At 31.6% G+C, this 23465-nt stretch overlaps 2 protein-coding genes and 1 long non-coding RNA gene across 3 annotated transcripts; 1 reads left to right on the top strand and 2 right to left on the bottom strand.

Moving 5' to 3' along the window:
- The first annotated feature begins 6738 nt into the window (after nt 1–6738).
- Nucleotides 6739–8234, top strand: LOC114712820 (NAC domain-containing protein 104-like). Its single transcript, XM_028897368.1, has 3 exons — nt 6739–7203; nt 7472–7758; nt 7875–8234. Exons 1-3 carry the CDS (start codon nt 7029–7031, stop codon nt 8007–8009), a joined length of 597 nt encoding a protein of 198 aa, XP_028753201.1. The 5' UTR covers nt 6739–7028; the 3' UTR covers nt 8010–8234.
- Nucleotides 8235–16765: 8531 nt separating this feature from the next.
- LOC114712707 (uncharacterized) lies at nt 16766–17334 on the bottom strand. Its single transcript, XR_003737263.1, has 2 exons — nt 17032–17334; nt 16766–16945 (listed from the first exon to the last, which is right to left on the bottom strand). It is a non-coding gene; the product is annotated as an uncharacterized LOC114712707 (long non-coding RNA).
- A 770-nt stretch (nt 17335–18104) lies between these two features.
- Nucleotides 18105–21173, bottom strand: LOC114712782 (uncharacterized). Its single transcript, XM_028897318.1, is given in 8 exon segments — nt 18105–18246; nt 19132–19629; nt 19631–19646; nt 20599–20637; nt 20640–20693; nt 20913–20988; nt 21049–21149; nt 21152–21173. Coding segments are annotated over 8 exon segments (948 nt in total).
- Between the last annotated feature and the right edge of the window lie 2292 nt (nt 21174–23465).

The raw sequence follows: 23465 nt of genomic DNA, 5'->3' as shown, positions 1-23465 counted from the left end.
AAATATAACTTTTTCAATGTCATATATAAATATTATTTTATATATTTTAATTAAATTATATTATTTCCATCATGACTTATTTGCCTTTGAGATGACTCTAGTTTAAATTATTGGCTCTTGAATCACTGTCTTGATTGGTTCAATAATCATTCAGTATTTAGTACCTTTGTTCTATAGTGAAGAATAAATGCCTATAATGGATTAAACTAATAAGGGTCTAATTTAAATAAAATAAATTACACGGACCTAATTTGAGTTAAAGTATGAGGATATAGGGATTAACTTTCTCTCTATATATATATATTGAAATCTTATATCTGCATATTAATTGTATATTATACATATTCTACTTTTCTACCTTGTTTTATGAGTCAAACCCGAAAAACATGGTCCATTAAGAACATGAAAAGTGATTGATAGCTGCACACAACGGAAATAAGTTTTGTAGCATTTGGTCCTTTTGTCTTATAATCAACCTGCGCGCTTCGCTGCTTCAACTTCACTCACCAAGGTAAGCCCTAAAGCATCTTTAATATCCGGATTCCATGGCCTTTTGTTTTAACTATGGAAGCCTTATTCGTTTCCTTTTCACGCTATAATTAACATTTCATATTTGATCTGATCAATGGCATGCAAATTGAAATATATATATATATATATATGAACTAATTAATAAGTCAATGCAAGAGTTGACTTCCTTAAAAATACGGTAAAAAGTGATAATCCATCCAATTTCTTATAATAGAGTCTCTTATTTAATTAATAGGGGCATTAAAATGGTTGTCTGCTTTAAACTAGAAATTGGCATATTATATATGTCATGTGCTTATTCAAGATTTAGATAAAACTAGTGGGAAAACCTCTTTATATCACGATTAACCAAAATTTTTTTTTTTTTAATCTCTCTACTCTTCAAATGACTTAGCTACACTAATTTTGACAACAATCGGTATAAAAAGTTGGTTGTTCCCACAACCAGTGTAGAAAGTTAAAAATCATGAATCATACTCATGAAAATGTCACCCATCATATTTCCAACATTTCATCCATAAGACATGATTATAACAAAATGTTTTATTTATTATCACATTGATTAAGCTAAAAGTTTTTACAGTGTAGATAGATACGTACATTTGATGTGTACATATAATGTTTGGTAGAAAATGAGTGATGAGAAAAGGACAATGAAGGGAAGGTTAGCTTTTATGAAATGATAGTGGCATATATATAGTACTTTATATATACAAGTTATATATATATATATATTCATATATATTAGAGAGAGATAGAGCAACAGTAAATGATCGGTAGATGTTATACAGTTAGATGCTTCCCCTACCTTAACATGTCGGCCAACAAACTCATCAAGGGGGCATATATAAAATATAAAGATAAATACCTCTCACTTAGCTTCTTCTTCCCCAGCTTTTGCCTAACCCTAGCTACTATCTAGTCCCCCCACTTCACACCCCATTTTTCTTACTTAAATCATCTTCTTCTCATTTTTTTTGGGTTTAATTATACATCACTTATTTCTCTAGTCATGTTTGTAAGATATTTTAAAATTTTTTTAATTTTAAAAATGTCTTACTAGAATCGAGAAATATATTAAACTTCATCAATTCTGTTTTAAAATTCAATAACTTTTTAACTTTATATTTATTTAATACATATTACTTTAATGGCAAATTTAATAAGTAAATGACGATGTATTATTTATAAAAATCATAACAAGTCAAATATTATTACAATTAGTGTACCCCCCCCAAAAAAAAATTGCATGTAGTGCACATGCATGGTTTACTTAAATTAGATTCCTATAATTTAACTAAAAACATATAAAAAAGTATAATCAACCAAAAGTCCACTAAAGAAAAAAAAATGTCGTTCATTTATCTTAATCAAAGATTATTTGATTTCCTTTGACACTACGTATATTAAATTAAAAGTTGCTATATATAATTACTTCAAAACATGGCAATGACATGGAAATATTAATTGCACGCGAATAATATGCATCATCCTCTTCTCACTCCAATGTTTCCAACACCCACGAGTCGATGTCTTTCGATGTAATATTGCAATAAGTGAGTTTGTGTGTGTAACTTAGTTGATAGAGAGGAAACAAAAAACAAAAGTAAGAATGTGTGTGTGTGTGTGTGAGAGAGAGAGAGAGAGAGAGAGATGCTTTTCCTGTCAGTGTTCCATGTCTTAATCTGCGAGAGTCCTTTTCTCATTATAACCCCACCACACACAATATATGCACAACTCAACTCTATCTTCATTTATATGTCATTTTTTATATGCCAATAACTGTTTGTATGTATATATATTCAAATCCAACTATATATTATATATTCATGGTCTCTGAGTCGTGTGATAATTAGACTGTTAAATTAAAGTTAATATAACTAGATGTTATATATTTTCATCTAAAGGCATCAATGAACTCAGAGCATTTTTATGACGGGGAGAAGATCGATCGAGTTATAATTATATGAAACATGAAAATTTTTCCTTTTTTATATGATTAAGAATTCACTGTCATTATTTAAAAACGTTTACTTTAATTTCCAGGATTCGATAACTAGGGCGAGTAAATGAGGATGAATAACTAGTTTGGTTGAAGTCTATTACTTCTCACTACTCCTTATTTTGTCCAAAAAATAGGACAACGTGTTATATTAACAATTTTTCTTCTCACCTAATCTCTTTACTCATTTTTACAATTATGCATTAGTTATACTAATAATTATTAGAGATTATCTTCAATGGCCAGTCTTCAAAGTGTTTCAAAGAATTCATTGCAATTTTTGACAACCATACAACAAATAAAGGTATACGAAAGAACTGATATTTTTGAGTTATTGGTTAGAGATACACTAACCAACTTTTTTAGACAAGAATGAGTATAACAAGACACGACAATATTTATATATTAATATTTCTTTTCATGATGTTTTTGGAGTCACCAATATAAGAAGTTATTGTGATGTACCAAATCCTCTTAGATTGAACTAATTCATAAGAGAATTTGATACAATTAATAAAAGAGAGAGCTTTCATTAGAGAGATTGGTTAAAGAATTGCTATCAATGCAGAAACCAAAGGTATTCTGCTTCTATCAATGCTCTTCAGTTCAACATCATCGGTCTCTTTCATCCAAGACTGCATGAACTGAACCTCCCAACTCTTCACTTCTATGATACTGTATACGAGATATGTTGAACATGCATCTGGCATTTAAAAATATTTTTTTAAGTTTATTGAATATCTTAAAATATTTTATGATATATCTAATAGCCTGAAATATTTTTTTTAGATGTGTCCAACACTCTAAAGTAATTTTTAGTTTTATACTTACTAATTTGGAGTATTGGTTGCACCAAAACATAATGAAGGGTGCTAGACATACTTAAAAAAATTTTAGGATATTGAATGCATCATAAAATACTTTAAGACACTAAATAGATCTCAAAAGATATTTTAAGATGTTAGATACACCTTAACCCTATAATATGTGTGTGTGTGTGTGGGGAAATCGAGAAAATATATACATGCGAACTGATAAACAACAAAATTGATGTATAAGAATTTATGTATATGAAATTAATTCACTTTCTTGAATTATCCTTATGAACTCCTTATTAATTCTAAAGTTGTTCTCACAGAATGCCTTGAAAGAAGTCCAATTAATCGCTAAAAGTTTTACTCAGGGCCAAGTTGTTTAAGATTATAAAATAAAAAGAAAACGAGTGATTTTGATTAAGTTAAGGCAGGGAAAGTTGTTGGAATTACGAGGAAGTTGATAGAAGGATGGAAAATTATTAGGAGAATTTCTAAGTAATTAATAATAAAGATTTTGTTGAAAAAATGTTTTCAGCTTATTTTAATAATCTATTTATCAAAATAAGCCGTAAACGTAATATTTTTTTCCAAAGACATCCCTCACCTCTCATGTTCTCAACAACTTCATGTTTTTTGTTTAATTTGATTAGAATCACTTTTTTAAATAATCTTAATCAAACTGATTTTAATAGGATTTATGTAAATACTTCCCCTTTTAATTACTTCTTATCTATTCTCTTCAACTTAAAATATTATGCATGGGATTGAAATTCAAGTACAAATGTTGTCAACTAAATTTCAGTTGTCTCTCCCCCCTTAGTCCCTTCATTTTTCTGATTCAAACATATCCTAAAGAATAATTTCTAGTACTTAAATATTAAATGTTTGTGGCCCCAAATTAATAAATACTGATGACAAAGTTCTTAATATTGTCACACACACACACACACACAAACTTTTCTTCCGTTTAAAGTCTCTTTTTCTTATTACCTTTCATATTTTTTCAGTGTTTTAAACTTTCCCAACACAAGAAATTTGACTTTATAGGGAAAATCTTCAAACGATTAAAATTAATTAAGTTTTCAACTTTTTTTAATTAATTTTGATCATTTTTTTAGTTTTAAAAAAAATTCTAGACAAGTAAATTCTACAAATAAATTAAATCAGCTAATAGTGAATACAATTCATTCCATATTTTGTAAAAAATATCGAAGTAGGCCATCCGGGTTTGATTTTTCAAATGAGAACTAATTAGTAAGATCAAGGTTAATTAAAGTCAACCACGAAAGTGTTATGATTAGATTTGTGAACAGGAAGAGAAGAAGAATAATAATAATGTTGTCTAGTTGAATGGAAGAAATATTATTGCCGACTAAGATCATAATCAAGAGAGGAGGTGGCAGCATGAGTAATACAATTTCGTGGTTGGAAAAGTTATAAGCAAAGTAGCTCATTACTAGCCATCCTATATTATTTATTTATTTATTTATTGTATGTGATGTGTTTTTCATTCTTATGCAAGATTTAATAATTGAGTAATTATATATAAGTCCTGTGGGTCCCCTTTTTACCTGGGTCCCACCGAAATTTCACCCCTAGCAAATCACTGTAACATCAACTTAACTCGGTCCTAATTCCCATCAAATTCATTAATTGTTCATTGCCTTCATTGGTTCTTCTAATCCTTTGATTATGTTTTATGCATACAGTAAACATGGTAATATACACTCAAATCTTAAACGTAGGAGTTCAGATATTTACTTTAATTCTAAATATAAAATTTTATTCTATTTTATTTTTTAAGTTTATAATGTCTTCTTAGATTATTATTTATATTGATTGTACATATTAAAGAATGATTTCTATCTATGGAGCGTGTTTCAATGTAATTAATTAAAAATGGTATTTTAAAGAATTATCAGTTAATCAAAATTTTTAAAAATAACTAACTAAATTAATTTTTTTAATATTTATAAATCTAGCTCATGCATTTAGAATTGAAGGAATCACCATTTGATCAAATTCAACCATATAATTGTGATTTGAGAGCTGTATTAGGAATAACTCCTTAATTTTATGAAGTTTTGACCCACATCAATTTTGTTGCATACTTTTATTGATAAACACAATTTTTTCATTATATAGGCAAATTCTTGTATTGCACATGAAAGTGTTAGGGGTGAAAAACAAAGTTGCCATTGAATGGAAGATTACTAAATTAAAATAAAAATATATGAGAATGAATTAATATTAATAATCATGAATAAGGCTAGGGGACCCCCCAAGAGGGTGGGTCACACCAGTTCAATTGGTCCATGACCAAGCTCATACTCATGTTTGCCACGTGTATTGCTGCCGGTGCATGATATCAGCATGAAGTGTGATGCATCATGCTCCCACATTCCGAATTTTCTTTCATTTTTCCTCAAAACATATATTAAAAAAAAGAGGGAATTACCACCATCTTCATAATTTAATACACAAGCGAGATGAAATTATAATAATAAAAATATTTAATAATATAAAAATAAGAAATTAATTATGATTTTATAGATATAAATTCATTTGGTAATAACTATAACAATATAATAAATAATTTAATATATTTTTTTGTACGCCACGAAAATACATTTTTTCACAATTCACATTAATGAAGCCTAAGCCTTTGGGTAGGTGTTAAATTCATAACCTTGTCAATTAAATTTTAATTTCAAATAAAAAAATTAAAATTAAAATCTTGACTTTTACTATACAATTTAAGAGTCCATAGCTATTTATAAAAACGTTATAGTCTTTGATGAAAAAAATCCCACTCATTATCAAACTTGGAGACATTCCAAAGTTCAACTCATTATAGTGTGTGTGTAGAGAGAGAGGGAGGGTGAGAGATATCTCAGTTTTCTCAAAGTTTTAGAATATATATAACATAATATTACTTAAATAGCCCAAAAGCCTAGACAAGATCTAAGAATGTCTTCCCCAATAGCCAATATGTCAAAAACAACATTAAAAAGTCAGAAGACCAAGCTGATTAATAATAATAAACACATATTATTATATTAGGAAAAAGTCATTTTTGACATATGCACTACTCATATAATTATAACTAAATAGTTAATCAAATTTGCTTTGGAAAGAAATTTCTCAAACAACATGCATGGATATATATATATATATATATTATACAAGTGAAATTAAAGAAGAAAAAAAACACTTGTAAAGGAATTGGGTATGCCACCCTAGCTTTAATTTCTGCCACCAGCTAGCCGCTCCCTCCAACACACACTTTAGGAGATTGATCCCGTTTTGTTTGCTTTGTTTGTTGGGACTATCTATCAATCTCTCTCTATATATACATATCAGGTTCCGTTAGATATCAGCCGCCTCCCCCTCTTGCTTCCTACCTTCAATTCCTCTGTGCTTCTTAATTTGCGTCTCTGATATACGTACGTTATATCCATCCATCAGATTCAACACCACCTTCACTTTCACGCCATCTCTCTCTCTCTCTCTCTCTCTGATCTTCTATAAATTCAAACCTTATATTCCTTCTCACCCATCTTCATCTTCCATTTTTGCTCTTTTTCCCCTCTCTCACTCTGATATCGCTTCTAGCTCTCACTCTTCCTCTTCTTCTAGGTCTTTTCAAGCTGCTATAAGCTTCTTTTTAATATACATATATGGGAGATCCAGAGCATCACAGGAATGTCAATCTTCCTCCTGGGTTTCGCTTTTATCCTTCAGATGAAGAGCTCGTTGTCCACTTCCTTCACAGAAAAGCTTCCCTCTTGCCTTGCCACCCAGATGTCATCCCTGATCTTGACCTCTTCCCCTATGATCCTTGGGACCTCCATGGTATGTGTGCTTATATAGATATCCTATTTTCTCAGTTGGCTCCCTACTAATCTGTTCAACTATTATTGATGACATGGGTGTTATAGGAATGCAAACTATTATACAGCCAAGTCAATAAGTCGCAAGCTTTGGTTTTGCATCTAAGTGAGGGATTAAATTGAAAGAGAGAATGTGGGGGGATGAGGTCAAGTTGAGAATATTTTCCTTTTCCGTGTGAGTAGCAGAAATAGAGCAATGAAGTATTGAGGGTGTTTGATGATTTTTGCAGGCAAGGCTTTAGGTGAAGGCAATCAATGGTACTACTTCAGCAGAAGGACGCAGAATAGGGTCACTAATAATGGCTATTGGAAACCAATGGGAATGGAAGAGCCAATAGTTACAAGCTCAGGAAGTAACCTTGTTGGAGTGAAGAAATATTTCATGTTCTTCATGGGAGAAGCTCCTTCTGGTATCAAAACCAATTGGATAATGCAGGAATATCGTCTATCTGATTCTTCTTCTTCCTCCTCCTCCTCTTCTTCCTCTAGCAGATCCTCAAGGAGAAAATCTAAAACAGTAAGCACAACACACACACACACACGAATAGTACAAGTCACCAAGATTCTCACAGTTCAGATTATATAATTGAAGTCTCTGATCATTCTGATATGTAAGTGTTCTTGGGTTTTCAGGATTACTGTAAATGGGTGATCTGTCGAGTTTACGAGCGTGACGACGATGATAATGATGGAGGAACTGAGCTGTCTTGTTTGGATGAAGTTTTCTTGTCACTGGATGATCTTGATGAAATCAGCCTTCCCCATTAAATTAGCCAGGCTAGCTTTAGCTGCATTGTGCAAATGCATCATAATTACCTTTTCTTCCCTCCACTTCTCCCAAAAAAAAAAAAAAAAAGGAAAAAAAGAAATATCATATATAGCAGATAGCTTGTTCCCAACTTAATTGCAAGACTACTTACTGCAGTCACTAGACACTTATCAACAAGGAAAAAAAAGTTCACTTAATATTCATGATCCAACTTTTTTTGACTATTCTTGCATCTAATTAAATTTTCTTATCACAATCTATCGATATATAGTTACTAATTAATTCCTCTACATATATATGTAGTTAATAAATTAAATCCAATATATATAAATGGCTGCCGTATATTAATATTGCAATCATCAGTGAAGGCTGCTATAGAGGTGTAATAGGGGATTTGAAGTGGGGCACTAAGTGTGAAATCTACGGACAAAAGCGAAATGTGCAGGGTGACGTTATGCCTTTGAAAGATCCCACATTGAGGTTTCTTTGGAAATTTTCTTTTGTACATATCATCATCAAGTGGGATGCTCATAGCCACTAACACACACACATGAGAGAAAATAATGCAGCCAAAGGGATCATCATCATGGCTAATATCCTTCGTTATCAGCAGCATTTCTTTCTTTCTCCTGTTGCTGCATGAACCTTTGATTCAATTGGATAAATGCAATACTACTATATGCAAATAAAATCTTATCATAACACTACTAAATAAGCAATAATCATAAAACTGCCGCAATTGTGACAACCACTAAATTTGTATTCGATATTTTTAAAAGAATATTTGATATCTAATGATCAGGTTAGATTTGAATGTTCTCAGCTTCAAATAAGAGTAGCTCTCCCTAATACCTTTTTTTTTTTTTTTTGCATTCACATGAATTTAAATTCGAGATCTTATCAAAACCTTTTGACCAATCCCTATTGGTATATTTATATTCAAATTTATTATTTTTATTTTGTTTTAGGTTAAAAAAAGTGATTTCAGTTAGGCTAAATATGAGAAAAGTACAAAACTTTTAAGTGTTAACTAAAATCACTTTTTTCTTAAATTAAAAAAAAAGCCCTCAATCTCTTCATAATGAGTTCCCATCAATTATCAATTATTGTATTAAAAAACAAGATACTACTAGTATTATTGTACTTAGCTATTGATGAACTTTTCCTATATAATGTATTCTATGCATTAATTGCATTAAATCTAAAATAGTTTGCACTATTTATGACTCAATAATAATAACTTGATAATAAGGGCTAAAGGGGTATTTTATTCTTGAACTATTTTCTTAAAGGGCATTGGGTATCCAGAACTATCAAGTGAGACAATATTGTCTCGATAAGCATCGGTTATTTTAACAGTTATTTGATAGAGAAAATATCGAAAAATATCAAAGAAAATTACAAAAAAGTACCCCAAAAAAGTTAAAACCAATTGAGTTATAAAAGTTACAAATAATGCCCATAGGCTAATGTTATTTCTTACCAATGAAAAAGGATAAAATCCTATTTTAACCAACCATTTTGACTGATTGGTAGCTAGGGCTGTTCACGGGACGGATCGGGACCGGGACAGGCCCGTCCCGGTTCCGTCCCGATGAACAGTAACATGACAGATTTTCTGTCCCGTGTTCCGACCCGTCTCGGGGTTGTCCCGGTCTCGGTCGGGACGGGACCGAGACGTCCCGAACATTTTTTTTTTAAATTTTTTAATTTTTTAAAAAAATTTTAAAATTTTTTTAATAAAATATGAATTTTTTAATTATATTTTTTTGGGCTTAAACCTTATAAAAAACATCTTTTTATTTTTTTTATTTGTTTGGGCACTCTTAAACAAAAGCTCAAAATATTACATATAATAATCATTAAAAACTCTAAACAAAAGCTTTTAACACAATAAAAACTTACTAAAAATTCTAATAATCAATAATCTCATATCATTAACAAATATAAAAACTCTAAATAAATATATCTATAGTTCCATACAATAGTCTCAAATCTTAAAAAAATATGAAAAAAATGATATTATATAAATAGGATAAAAAATTAAAAAAATTAAAAAAATTAAAAAAATTAAAAAAATTAAAAAAATTAAAAGAAAAAAGAACCAGGACAGGACGACCCCGTCCCGTGTCCCATCCCGTCCCGGTTTGTCCCGTCCCGAAAAATTTCGGGACGGATCCGTCCCGTCCCAATAAGACCGGGACCGGAATGGGCCGACCGGGACGGGCCGGCCTTGAATACCCCTAGCCAGGTGAACAATTACTTTGTTGATGATAATGTTTGTAAGTTATTAAAAAAAATATTTTTATTATAATACTTGAAGTATTGATACTTTGAGATTTAATAACTTAAATATCAATATTATTTACAAATATTCACACACAATTTACAAGTCAAATTTTAAAATTCACAACCCTCCATAAGTTTACAACTTAACTAGTGTGTTTATTGTTTTATTTAACGTGTGATAATTTATAAATCATCCTCCAAAATTTAGAAGTCTCCCTTTAAAAATTTACAACTCAACTAATGTATCCAAGATTTGTAGGTGAATATGTATTTTTCACACAAATTAAAATGGTGTTATAAATTATAAGTTTTCTCTTAAAAAAATTTACAACTTAACTGATGTATTCAAGATTTTGTAATTAAATATGTTTTTATGTTGGCTAAGCTGTGAATTAAAATAATGTGATACTTTAATTACTTATCAGTGTTGTTTATCGACGATGGTGGTTCCATCATCACCTAATTAATAGCCAGTCAAATTAGTTAGTTAAAATGTTATTTTAGTTTTTTTAAAGGGTAAGAAATAATATTAGTCTCTTGACATTTATTTGTAATTGTTTATTTAATTGGTATTAAAGTTTTATAGAGTACTTGTTTATAATTTTTGGAAGCCTTTTCTGCAATTTTTTCATTCAACTATCTATCAAAATAATAGATGTTTAGCAAAAAAGGTAACATTGTTCTTCTTTTAATACTTCAATAGAGAATTGCATCACTTGATGATTTAAAATACTCAATGCTCTTGAGAGAATAACGTGAAAGTAAAAATACTCTCGAAACCCGTTAAAAATATGCTTCTTTTTATATACTCACACACATGCTATTTCTGATTCTTAATATAAGAATTAGTTGACTAATTTGAATATATTAGGAAAGTTTATTAAGTTAATTATTTATATGAAATAGATATTCTAACTAATCATGTGTATTACCTAGAACTATTGTTTGATAAAACATTTAATATATGTAATTATTATAATAATTATTTTGAAAAAATGGATAAATATGAGAAACGAAGTATATTAGAGTCCTATATTTAAGACCAAATTGAATGTCAAACTAGCTTTTATATTAAGAATTACGAATAGTTTATCTTGAAAAAATTGTTATTTCAAGCATTGGACAGTTTATCTTGCCACATAAATAGGATGTTTAAATTGATATGCACTTGAGGTGGGGTTTATTTAATTTCTTGAAGAAAGAGACCTAGAGAAGGGGGAAACTTGAGTTGCAAGTAGAAGAAGAGGATGATTCGTTGGTATACTTTCAAAGCATTGGGAGTGATCTCACGTGGAGGCATTGTGGATGCATATACGTTTGTGTGTATATATATTTATATGTATAGGGGAATATATATATAGAAAATATTATTATTAATTATAAATAAGTTCATGGAAACGTGAAGAGGAGATTGTGGAGCCCATTGAGCACTGTGAGAAGGGGGAAAGCTTTGAAACTGAGCATATTGTTGTGGCAATAATCCTATTAGCCTTTATAGCTTTTGCCCTACTGCTTTGATGGCTGTATTTGGTACTTGTCTTGTTTCACAATATATTGCTCTCCCCAATATTCTCGCTCCCTCTCTATTTTTTTTTATTTTCAATATTTTTTAAATTTTTTTACTAATTATTATTTTTTGGCTCATATATATCATTTATAAATTGGTGACTGCTTAGGGAAGCATCAAGTCATGTGTGATGCAAGCATATATATTGGCATGCTTTAGAAGCATCATCACAAGCACTATATATTGTAATTTTTTATTTATATGCTTATGTTTGTCACAACATGGTAATATCCACAAGGTGGTATTCATGTATATCCCACTTGAGCAGACAAGATAATGACCAAGCAATTAGTTTGTAATTTTAGGACAATATTATGTCCTTTTCTTTTTTAAGCTCTTGATTAATGGGGTGAACTTATATGATGGATTCCAAGTTAGAAGATTCCAAAAAATGGGGTTAATCATATGTGGATATCATTAGGGATGAATGATGATTAAATTAATTTTTTTTAATTTAAATGTCAATTGAAGCAAAAATATATATGGAGATGAATATTAATTATGGGCATTTGGTCGTGTAATATTTTTACCATGATTTGACACCATTGTTAATGATTGTCAGATATTTAGGCCATACTACATGAAATAACACTATTTTGAAGTTGCTTTCAGTTCTCCAACTTTAGTACATTTAATCATGCATTTGGGCCACTTACTTTTAGTTCCCTTTAATTAAGAAACACTAATATACATTTTTTTAAAACTTCAAAATAATGAAAGCTCAGATCAATAATCCACGTACAACATACATTTTCATGTAGGTTTCTAATCCTCACATAAATAAAATACTCCCTCTAATTAGTGGTAAATATAATAGTTAGTTACCGAATTTGTTTGAATTCTAAATATAATATTATAATCTTTTTTATCCCTCAAATTTATAATTTCCTCTCAAACTATCCTTTATTAATTGCTCATGTTAAAAAGAATTTTTCATTGATGGAGTAGATTAAATGTAAGTGATTAAAAAAGATATTGCTTTCGGTCCTTAATATAAAAGCTCGTTTGACTTTTATTTTGGTTTTAAATATAAAACCCTAATTTATTTTGCCCCTCATATTTATCCATTTTTTTCAAAGATGATTCTTGTAATAATAGTAGTTCTAACCAATACAATTGATTAGCAATAATATTTTTAAAAAAGTAACATATATTTATTATAAATAACTAACTTAATTAATTTTTTTAATATACTCAAATTAGTTAACTAGTTTTTATATTAAAGATTGGATGTAGTATTTTAAGAAAAATAACACGTACTTTTTTACAAATAAATAATTTAATTAGTTTTCTAAATATATATAAATAAGTTATTGGACTTGTGCATTTAGAATTAATCAGAAAGAGTATAATAAATATCGATGAAAATTAGTCTAGTCAGCAAAGATGTGACTTGTACCTTACAAGGGGCATGATTCAAATTCTATTATTAGTAGATGATCTGTCAATACTCATGTACGTAACTGCTTTCTGAATTTTAAGATTTGATTATCTATATAGGAAACTACTCTTTCAATTAAATTTTTTTAATATGAATAATTTAAAAAAAAATTATAAATTTAAAAGACAAAATAAAATTGAGATTTTATATTTAAAATTAAAAAAATCATATATTAATTTTTATATTTAGGATCGGACGGAATACTACTCTAATAAACAAATATTTTCTTGTTAGAGTTGAAATAAAAATAAAGAGAAATGAGATATAGGAAATGAGATCTGAAGGATATCAGAAACATATACACAATTTTTTATGGTATTAGCTTTTGAGGTAGACCAATGGGAACTATACTTGTGTTGGCATTGAGCACATTGTTTTCCTTCATGTTCACATTTACGATAATTACAATCACAAACTCATAAAGAAAATAATGTATCTGAAGTATAACCTTGTGTTTCAAGTCATAGGTTCACAACTATACAAGTAAGTAGAAATTCAATTATGAACCACCTTTTTATTAATCGCAAGTCACATGTCTCCTTTCCACCATGTAGGTTTCATTCATTGACCTCCAAAACCAATAAATAAATAAATAGAAAAGTAGGCTTGATGATAGACATGGATGAACAAGGCAATCCTTTATTGAGTTTATGAAAAAAGAAAACATAACTTAATAGTCAACAAGCATGTTGACATGTTTTTGCTTATTCCACAATATTATTAATTGATATATTTAATAAGTTTATTTACTCATAAAAATTTTATTTTTCATAAATAAGATTTATTTTTATTCATGAAAATGCATGTTAATTTTTTTATAATAAAAAATTTTAGGTGAGTTGGGTCTCGTGGTCTTACAAGGGCTAAGACATGCACAGATCGCTCATCAACAAGGTCTTCATATCAACAGTAAGATACAAACTTATGACCTTATGAATTATACGCCGATTTTTTATTCTTGTTGGTGTGAAAATGCATGTTAAATGTCAAAGCAATTGGTCAAAATTACCCTAAAATTTCTCACCTTTATTTGCACGTATTCAACCTCTTTCAATGAAAGAGTTATTCACATATTTAAGTCAGTGGAATATCTTGTATTATTAGAAACCAAAAGTCCAAAGAGATAATCCTCTGATTTGAATATTTATTCTATGTGCTCCTTTAATTAATCTTCAAATTGAAAACCCTAAATAATAATAATAATACTTGTAGCCAACCGTGGTTAAGTTGAAGGGAAAAGATTCGATTTCTCTCAAGTGAAAATGATAGTTTGAGCTTTAAATTTTTTTTTTTTGGGTAAAAACTTTGAGCTTTAATTTTTAGATCGAAAAAAATCATATTGAGGGACTTACTTTCAACTGAATTCAATAATACTTAAACGTAACCTAGTAATACCGAACACTACACAATATATAAAAAAAGTACTTCTATTTTAAACTTTTATTATTGAACCTTACCTTGCAATAGAATCCAACATCTGAAACTTCGTACTTGGTGAAAATTAAAATATAGAAATAAAAGGAAACGGGGTTTTGTCCTTATGCAAGGAAATCGATCTTGATTGGCCAAAAAGAAAAAAATGTTGGCCTGGGAGGCTCCATCTGCTTCATGGCTTTAAAAAGTGTGTGTGTTTATAATAATAGTATTTCATTGCTTAATCAGCTCGTAACCACTGAGCCTCCTAATCATCTCACTCGTGCTCCTCTTCGTTATTAACATTCCACATGCGCCTTAACATAATAAAGAGAGAGATAGAGATGGACAAACACAGACTCAGAGAGAGAGAGAGAGGTGCATGTGTTTTTCAGTGGCAACTTCAAAGCCACCAACAGCATCATTACCAGCAATACATTATTAGACTCTGTCCCTCTCAATCCCACATAATTAAATCTCACTACAGACCAAGTTTCATATGTGTTTGTGTGTATCATTCACACCCTTCAAAAATTGGGAAAACTGGATCAAGATATAATTTTGACCTCCAACAAGAGCTTGACAAATGACTGGATAATAAGAACTTTGGGGGAATTTCCCTACATGACCTGTTAACTCCATCAGAAATACCCAAAAGAGAAGTGTCTAACTGCTATCCATATATGACAGTAACAGAAACTACATGCTTCTTGTTTGGACATGGCAAAGCCGAAAATGCCAAATCAAATTGAAAGCTATAATGATTACACAGGTCATGAAACCATTTCCCAATGGGCCTAGTTTTTCTCAACTTGCTCACAAAGCTTTGGGTTGTTTGAAACAAAATTTATGTGTAAATAAAGACATAAAGGGAGCAGGCAGGTGTTTGACATGTACCCATCCCAACCCTCTTGACCTTCCTTGGCTTGCTTGTTTTCTAGGTATGATGATGGCTTCTTTTTCCCTTAAAAAAAGCATTGGCAAAAAGTTGCAACTAGCAGGCATGATTGTGAGGCCAATAACTATGTAGCTTTTGAGTGAAGTTAATTTATGCTAAAACCATTGATTCTTCTATCCATGCAACCATCAATAAGTCAACAGAAAAGTTCAAACTAAGTCAACCCCACTTCAAAAGATACACCCAAATGGCCAAGGAAAAGACAACTTGCCTCACAAGTGATGGAGTCCAAACAAATAGAAAACAATCCACGAGAGAGGACAAGATACTCTTGTGCTCTGCGCCAAAAGGATTTAATAAGAAAACTGAGGGCCACACACACACACACATGTATGTATGTAAGGTATGCATTAGACAACATTGATGAACCCTCCTTCAACAAAAAGAAAACTTGATGAACACTAAGTCGGATGGAGAATGCTTCCCCAAAAAACAGCCATTGAAGTAAGGAAACCAGCTCAATAAGTATTTCATAGAACATCTCATACTACTTAATATGGGACTATCCATCCCATACAACCTTGATTTTTAATCAGCTGGCTGCCATTAGAAAGGCAACATCCCAATCAGCTACTCTATGCAACAATTTACTTGTTTTCCTCACAAATAACCCTTTTAAACCAACCTCTAATACTGATATCAATAGATGGTTTTTTCAGTAGAGTGAATAACCCCAATAGGGAGCTGTTAATGTACTTTAAGTGCTCCCTCCATCCGTATTTGTAAGTCTTAAATTTCATATTAATTTTGTGCACAAATGCAAGTCTCAATTCAAAATTCTAGATGTAATTAATGAATTTTATCTAAAATACCCTTATAGCAAATTAAAATTACCACTGGATGCACTTTCCAGATAGGCATTTAATTAAGGGCATGTTCAGAAAGAAAAAGGTTAATACTTGCACATCACGGAGGTTTTAGTGTTTCCTTGGTTCGCGTGTTCAGATAAACTGAGACCTATATTTAGGGACGGAGGGAGTAACTCCTAAAACACCATATACTATTCAATAGGAGACTGGATTCCATGTTACCGTAGTCTCCGAATAAAAGTAAAGGTATAAGCTGTAAAACACGAACAAATGATTTCTTTTTTGGTATGATAAGAACTGCTGATATTTGTTTTTCTTTATTTATTTCTTTACGTATCAGCCATAATACTTAAGCATCCTATACACAGTTATTGTTGCTGTTGTTGTATATTATGTACAACATCTTGCTTGGACATGGCTGCTGCTGCTGCTGTTCTCTACTATGTTGTTTATAACATCTGATAAGAGAAGAAAAGGGTCAATTTAAATATTCTTCCAAAGCATATTATGTAGACTACTGAATGATGTAAGGGTGCCTACATACCTCCACTAATAAAATACTCTAGAATCCAGTCACTTTTCTATTGAAATACATTTTATTCTTCTTCAAGAGAAGACTGCTATAATAAGAAGACATGGGAAACTAAAAATTTAATATTGCTAACGTAAACATCAATTGTTTACAAGGTCTCATTAGGAGAAAATCCAAATTATAAATTCAAATCCCCAACTTCAAAGGAGCCTTTCATAAATATCGTATGAGGGAATTAAAAAAAAGAAGAGCCTTCTCAACAAAAATAAAAACTTGAGGAAAAAATTCCACGTTCTAAATTCAGATCCCCTCAACTCAAACAATCAGAATAGATGAAGAAACAAAACAAAAAACTATTATTTTAGATCATTTTAATGTTTACTCAAATTTAATTTCACCAAATTACAAAAAATATTAACAAGAGTTACAAAGCTCCAAGTATCTGATCTTACAGGCGAGATTGGTTGGCAACATGTATGAAGTTACTGTCGTAGTGAATTGAATTTACGAAATAATATTCACCATAAGGCATTGCATCATCAAAAACTGTGTCTTAACTTCTAGATGCTCAGTGATTATCCACTAGTTTGTATGCCTTTGCTAGTCCAAGTGAAGAAATATTAAGATCTGAGTAATGTTATACTAAAGAATATGACTCAGCAAAATCAGTGCTGTCTCTCAACTTTCAAGGATTGACTAACAACAAATTACACCAACTGTGAGAATCAGAAAAGATCACCTCAGATGACAGGAACCCAATGGTACCGAACAAGCTTTAATTATTATTATTTTTTTTTAAGGGTTGTGCACCACAAGGCCGATTATCTGCCCTCACCTAAAACTCAAATCTGAGGTCTTCCTTAAGAATTCCAAAATTTGTGCTTCTTGCCAACTCCTAGGATGGAGCTTCATCATGTTTTGTAGTTTCTATCACAAAATCATTATCTCTTAACATTTAGGCTTCAACTTAAATTTTTCTGTCTCATACTAGGGTAAATTAACAAGTCATGTGAGACTAGGGAAAAAGGTAAACCCGAGACAACAATGCACTTAGTTTTTAAAGTTGAAACTTTTAGTAGAAGTGACTATACCTTTGGTAGCACAGTACACTGTGATCTACTTCGTGCAGTATCAAAACCGTGAGAAGCAGCAGCAGCAATTGATGCTGAGAATCCAGCAGAAAGGTTCACAGTCAAAGGAGACAATGTTCCAATTTCTTCATTTGTCCTGAGCAAGCAAAACTTACTTTAACAAAAGACAATTAAACTTGCTTGACATTAGCCGGGTCCACTACTGGATTCCTTGATGGATATTCAAATACATCCAAGTATTCAAAAGCCACTAACCTCATTTGCAAATCAAATTTAAGAGTAAAGCTCACATGAAAAGTTCAATGAAACAAAGAAACCCCTGTATCAGTTTGAATGGCTTTGATTTTTATTTAAAAACTTGTAAAAATTTGCATTAGTGGTGTTTCCAGATTGCCAACTAGGCAAGAGCCAAACTTCAGAATAGTACCCTAATTCATAGTAGCAGATATCCAGCTATGCCAAATACGAGTCTTTGCAACCTTTCAGCCCATAAAAAGCTATGCTTGTACTATATGTATGATTTCTTAACCAAATTTATTCATGAATACCATAGTTATGCCCTAATTCATACAAATATATTTAGTATGCATGATGCCTACAAAGAAAAATAATCTAAAGAAAAATAATCTAATGCCATTTGTTGGCAAGATATCCACTTTGCACACGAGGACTCACAAGCAAGTCCAGATACTATTTGGATTCCTACCAGTTGGAAGCTTATGATAATCTAAGCAAATGGACCTCATACTCTATTTACTACTTCCTTTTTTGCGACTTCGCATGACATGTGATCAAAAGGTAAGAGTTAATGCCAGAAAATTGATAAACTGTGTTAGATATCATCTGTTATGGGGTGTTAAATATCATCAATTGTGATCTGACTTCTCGTAAATTAAGATTCTTCCACAAACCAAACAGAATACTGGGTACAATTTAAAGTGTCAAACTTAGGCAAAGCAGAAGGAAGAATTCTGTTTTGAAAAACTTAAAAGACAAAAACTCCAATGTCCAAAAAATGAACCTGGGCGGAGGATCCATTCCTGCAGCTTTCCAATCAAGCAGTGCTTGATGCAAGAATTGCCAGCTAGAAAAAAATACACCACCAAATACAGAATCTCGAGCAACACCAGAACGAATTCCTCTCCATAACGTCCCCCATCCTTCCAAAGATATAATGTCTGAAGGCCTCCTCACATGGCAAACTGAGGGTGGCTTCCCAGATCCAGTCATTGTCCATGGATATTCCAATAGAGCACCTGCTACGTTTGAACTTTTGGTTGTTAGGGTGGAAATGAGTCCAACATAATGGTTCAAAGACCTCTTGTCTGGATAACACCCATTAATTAATCTTGCAATTAGAGGTGCACCGGTTCCCTTTTCCAAAGCAAAGGTTGAGCGTGGCATGACAGAAGCAGAAGTGACCTGAGCACGAAGCTTGATGATTTCAAATGGAGAGCTTACAAGTGCCTCTGCAGCGCCAGCTACCATTCCAGCCATAAGGGCTTCAGATGCATACACAATTATCTTCCCGACCATCTGTTTAAAATGTATTTGTGACCACCGATGTCACTCAAAACAAGTTAGCGCAAATTGATCATATATGACAAATTAAGAACCCAGATAGATAGTGCTTGGGTAGAAAATCCTTGCTAAAGGCCCTGAGGTGACACAATTAACAAGGATATGTTACCACATTAAGAACAAGAAATGTCTCATCAAAGTGTGCATGAGCATAGAATATCTTCAATATATATATATATATATATATATATATATATAAAACTGTGCAACCTACGGCTGCTACAACTTGATGCTTGAATGGTTAAAGATATACAAATAATAAGGGCACGACATGGAAATGAGTCCAACATAATGGTTCAAAGACCTCTTGTCTGGATAACACCCATTAATTAATCTTGCAATTAGAGGTGCACCGGCTCCCTTTTCCAAAGCAAAGGTTGAGCGTGGCATGACAGAAGCAGAAGTGACCTGAGCACGAAGCTTGATGATTTCAAATGGAGAGCTTACAAGTGCCTCTGCAGCGCCAGCTACCATTCCAGCCATAAGGGCCTCAGATGCATATACATCATTATCTTCCCTTCCCGACCATCTGTTTAAAATGTATTTGTGACCACCGATGTCACTCAAAACAAGTTAGCGCAAATTGATCATATATGACAAATTAAGAACCCAGATAGATAGTGCTTGGGTAGAAAATCCTTGCTAAAGGCCCTGAGGTGACACAATTAACAAGGATATGTTACCACATTAAGAACAAGAAATGTCTCATCAAAGTGTGCATGAGCATAGAATATCTTCAATATAATATATATATATATATATATATATATAAAACTGTGCAACCTACGGCTGCTACAACTTGATGCTTGAATGGTTAAAGATATACAAATATAAGGGCACGACATATTCCTATAAAACAAAGCAGTGCTAACCTTTCCAATTGATATTTTCATTTAAAAAAAGATACCTTTATGAAAGGCAGTCAAGATTTCATAGACCCCGAACGTGTCCCTAAACCTAAAATCCTTCCTAATGCCAACCAGCGAAATCCGCTGTAAAGACCTGTAAAATCCAAAATAACCATAGTTCTCAGTTAAACATGAAAAGTTCAGATAAGAAAACGCGTTGTTTTGTAATCCAATTACGCACTATGCAATGATTCACCTCAGGGATAAAAATGAAAATATCCCATATGCAATTGAACCAAAGCAAATTAAGAATTAACTAAGTCATCCTTCTGTTCTTTTGTTTTATTTTTCTTATTTGGAAAAACCAGTATACCTGCACTTCCCGACAATGATTGTACTCTGATCAACCCCTGGGCAGCGGTCAACTCCTTACCAGAACTTGAACCAACCTTTGGATAAGAAGAGGTAAGTTCAAAAGAATTTTGTAATCATGGATCACCACAAAAGACAAATTACAACCTGTGAAATACTTTAATGGTATCCAAGGGATAAGTGAGGGCTGTTGCCAAAGCCACTGACCCAGCAGCAGCAATCCCATGAAGAGCAAAATTTGGTTCTTGGGCAAGTCACCCATCTGAACATAAATTTGTACAGTAAGTCACAAACGAAATTAGCTCTGCATCAACCCAAAGCAAAACTTGATAATATATACAAATTTCGAAATGAAAAATGAAATATTTTTATCTAAGGCAATAAAAATGGTGCAATGCATGCCAATCACCAATCGAATAAGAACTTGAGGTTCTACCTAAACATGAAGGATGAATGTCAATTTCAATCGACGCTTAAGTGTTCATCAGCTGAACCTCCTCAAGGCTCCCAAGTAACATGTCAAGTGCGAACTCAAACGGGACAAAAACTTACCTACTGGAACTGAAAAGCAGGACGAAGAAGGCGCCACTAGGCTGTCTTGCGTCGCCGTCGCAGGGGAAGACCACGCTACGGAGTGAGGAGAAGAACGAATCGCTTAAAGAAGAGGAAGGAGAACTGCTGGACTGAACTGGTGATGCCGCCGGGGCTTAGAGATCCATGGAGGCAATTCGACTGCAACATCCACACTTCGATTCCAATTTTTAGTTTATTTTTATTAAAAAAAAAGGTTTTTTTGGGGGAGAAAATGACACAAAGATATAGTTGAACTTAGAAATATCAAAATAGTCATTTGAATTTATAAAATCTCAATTTCATCACAAGTGATCAATTTGACATTTATAAATTTACTGAAATGACTATGTTGTCTTTTATTTCATTTATTATTTTTTAAAAAACCAAAGCCCCCTCACTAGCTGGTTGATTGCCGAAGCTCCGAGTCAGCAGTGACGGCTATCACTGGAGCTCTCGCGACCTACTAACCGTTATATTAAAGTTGTTAATAGCGTTGTAAAAGTTGTTAACTGTTATATTGTAGTTTAAAATTTTTTTAAAAAATTGTTTCTAACTGTCGAAGTTTTTGCGACTAATTGTCGGCCAGTCGTCAGAGCTCTGGTGACGACTGTGCTACCAGCACCGGAGCTCCAAAACCTGTAAAATAGTGAGGGTTTTGGCTTTTTTAAAAAATAAAAACTAAAAAGAAGAACAATATGGTCATTTTATAAATTTATAAATATCAAATGGTCGCTTGTGACAAAATTGGAATTTTACAAATTCAAATGATCATTTTAACATTTCTAAGTTTAGGCGTAATTTTTCTATCATTTTCCCTTCTTTTGGCCAAAAATAATACTCTCCGATCCTTAATATAAAACTCATATAACTAATTTGATTAGATTAAAAATTAGGTAAGTTACTTAATATATAAGAAAAGTACACATTTTTCCTAAAACATCATGATCATCTTTCTTAATACCCCATCTCCTCTTCTATTTGATTATAGTTGAAGGAGTATCTATAGGAGTAATTTAGAGAAAATTAATAAATATGAAAAATGGGTCTTATGTTTAAGATCAAAACCAACTCAAGAATTAGGTATTATATTAAGGATAGAAGGAGTAACAATAAAGACTTGTTGACACCAAAAAAAACACACACTCTTCGTACCAAAGAGGGGAACACACGCGCGAGATGAAATCCGGGACAAATTAAAGTTCAAAAAATTTGAATGAAATCCTATAAATGACTAAACTCTACAAAAATGAATTAAAAAAATTGTGAAAACTCTAGACCAAAGTTATTCTATATTTTTATTTATAACTTATTAGAATATAGACATTAAGATTTAATTGTTTTCATGTTCCTTTTCCCTTATGTAATAATTTTTAGTTATTGTGAGGGACAATTTCATTACTGAAAATAAAATGATAGCACATAAAAGTGTGTCTGCTGCGGCTAGCCTTTGGGAATAAGCAAATGTGAAACACAAGAACAGAAAGGAACAAAGGAAAAGCAGGAAAAATAAAACGCCCAACAATTATAAAAACAACAAGGAAAAAAAAAATTAAAACTATGAAACACAGAAGTCCAACACACAAACAATTTAAAACACAAAAGTCCAACACACAAACAAACGTGCCGAGGAAGATGAAGAGCTTGCTTGGCTCAATGTTTGGAGGGCAATAATTTTTTTTTTTTTTAAGCGGAAGCACATTTTAAAAATTTGTGATATTTGGGTTGACGATGGAGCAATCTGACTTTCGTATAAAAAGCTATAATAAGTTATGAATAAAAATTAGCTACTTATAATTCATGGCTTTTAAAATATGGAGAGAGAAAATATTAAGAAATTTACTACCTTCTCTCATTCTTATTATAAGCCTCAAATAACTAATTTGTAAATAACAAAAAATCTATTAAAACTAGTTGAAAGCAATAAATAAGTTAAAAATATATTTTTATTTTCAAATATGCTCTTATAATAAATTATCAAAAA

Source organism: Neltuma alba, unplaced genomic scaffold (genome assembly GCF_004799145.2).
Source record: "Neltuma alba isolate B1F8T4 unplaced genomic scaffold, ASM479914v2 tig00011396_pilon, whole genome shotgun sequence".
Taxonomy (NCBI): Eukaryota; Viridiplantae; Streptophyta; class Magnoliopsida; order Fabales; family Fabaceae; genus Neltuma; species Neltuma alba.
This window is presented reverse-complemented; position numbering and strand designations above follow the sequence as displayed.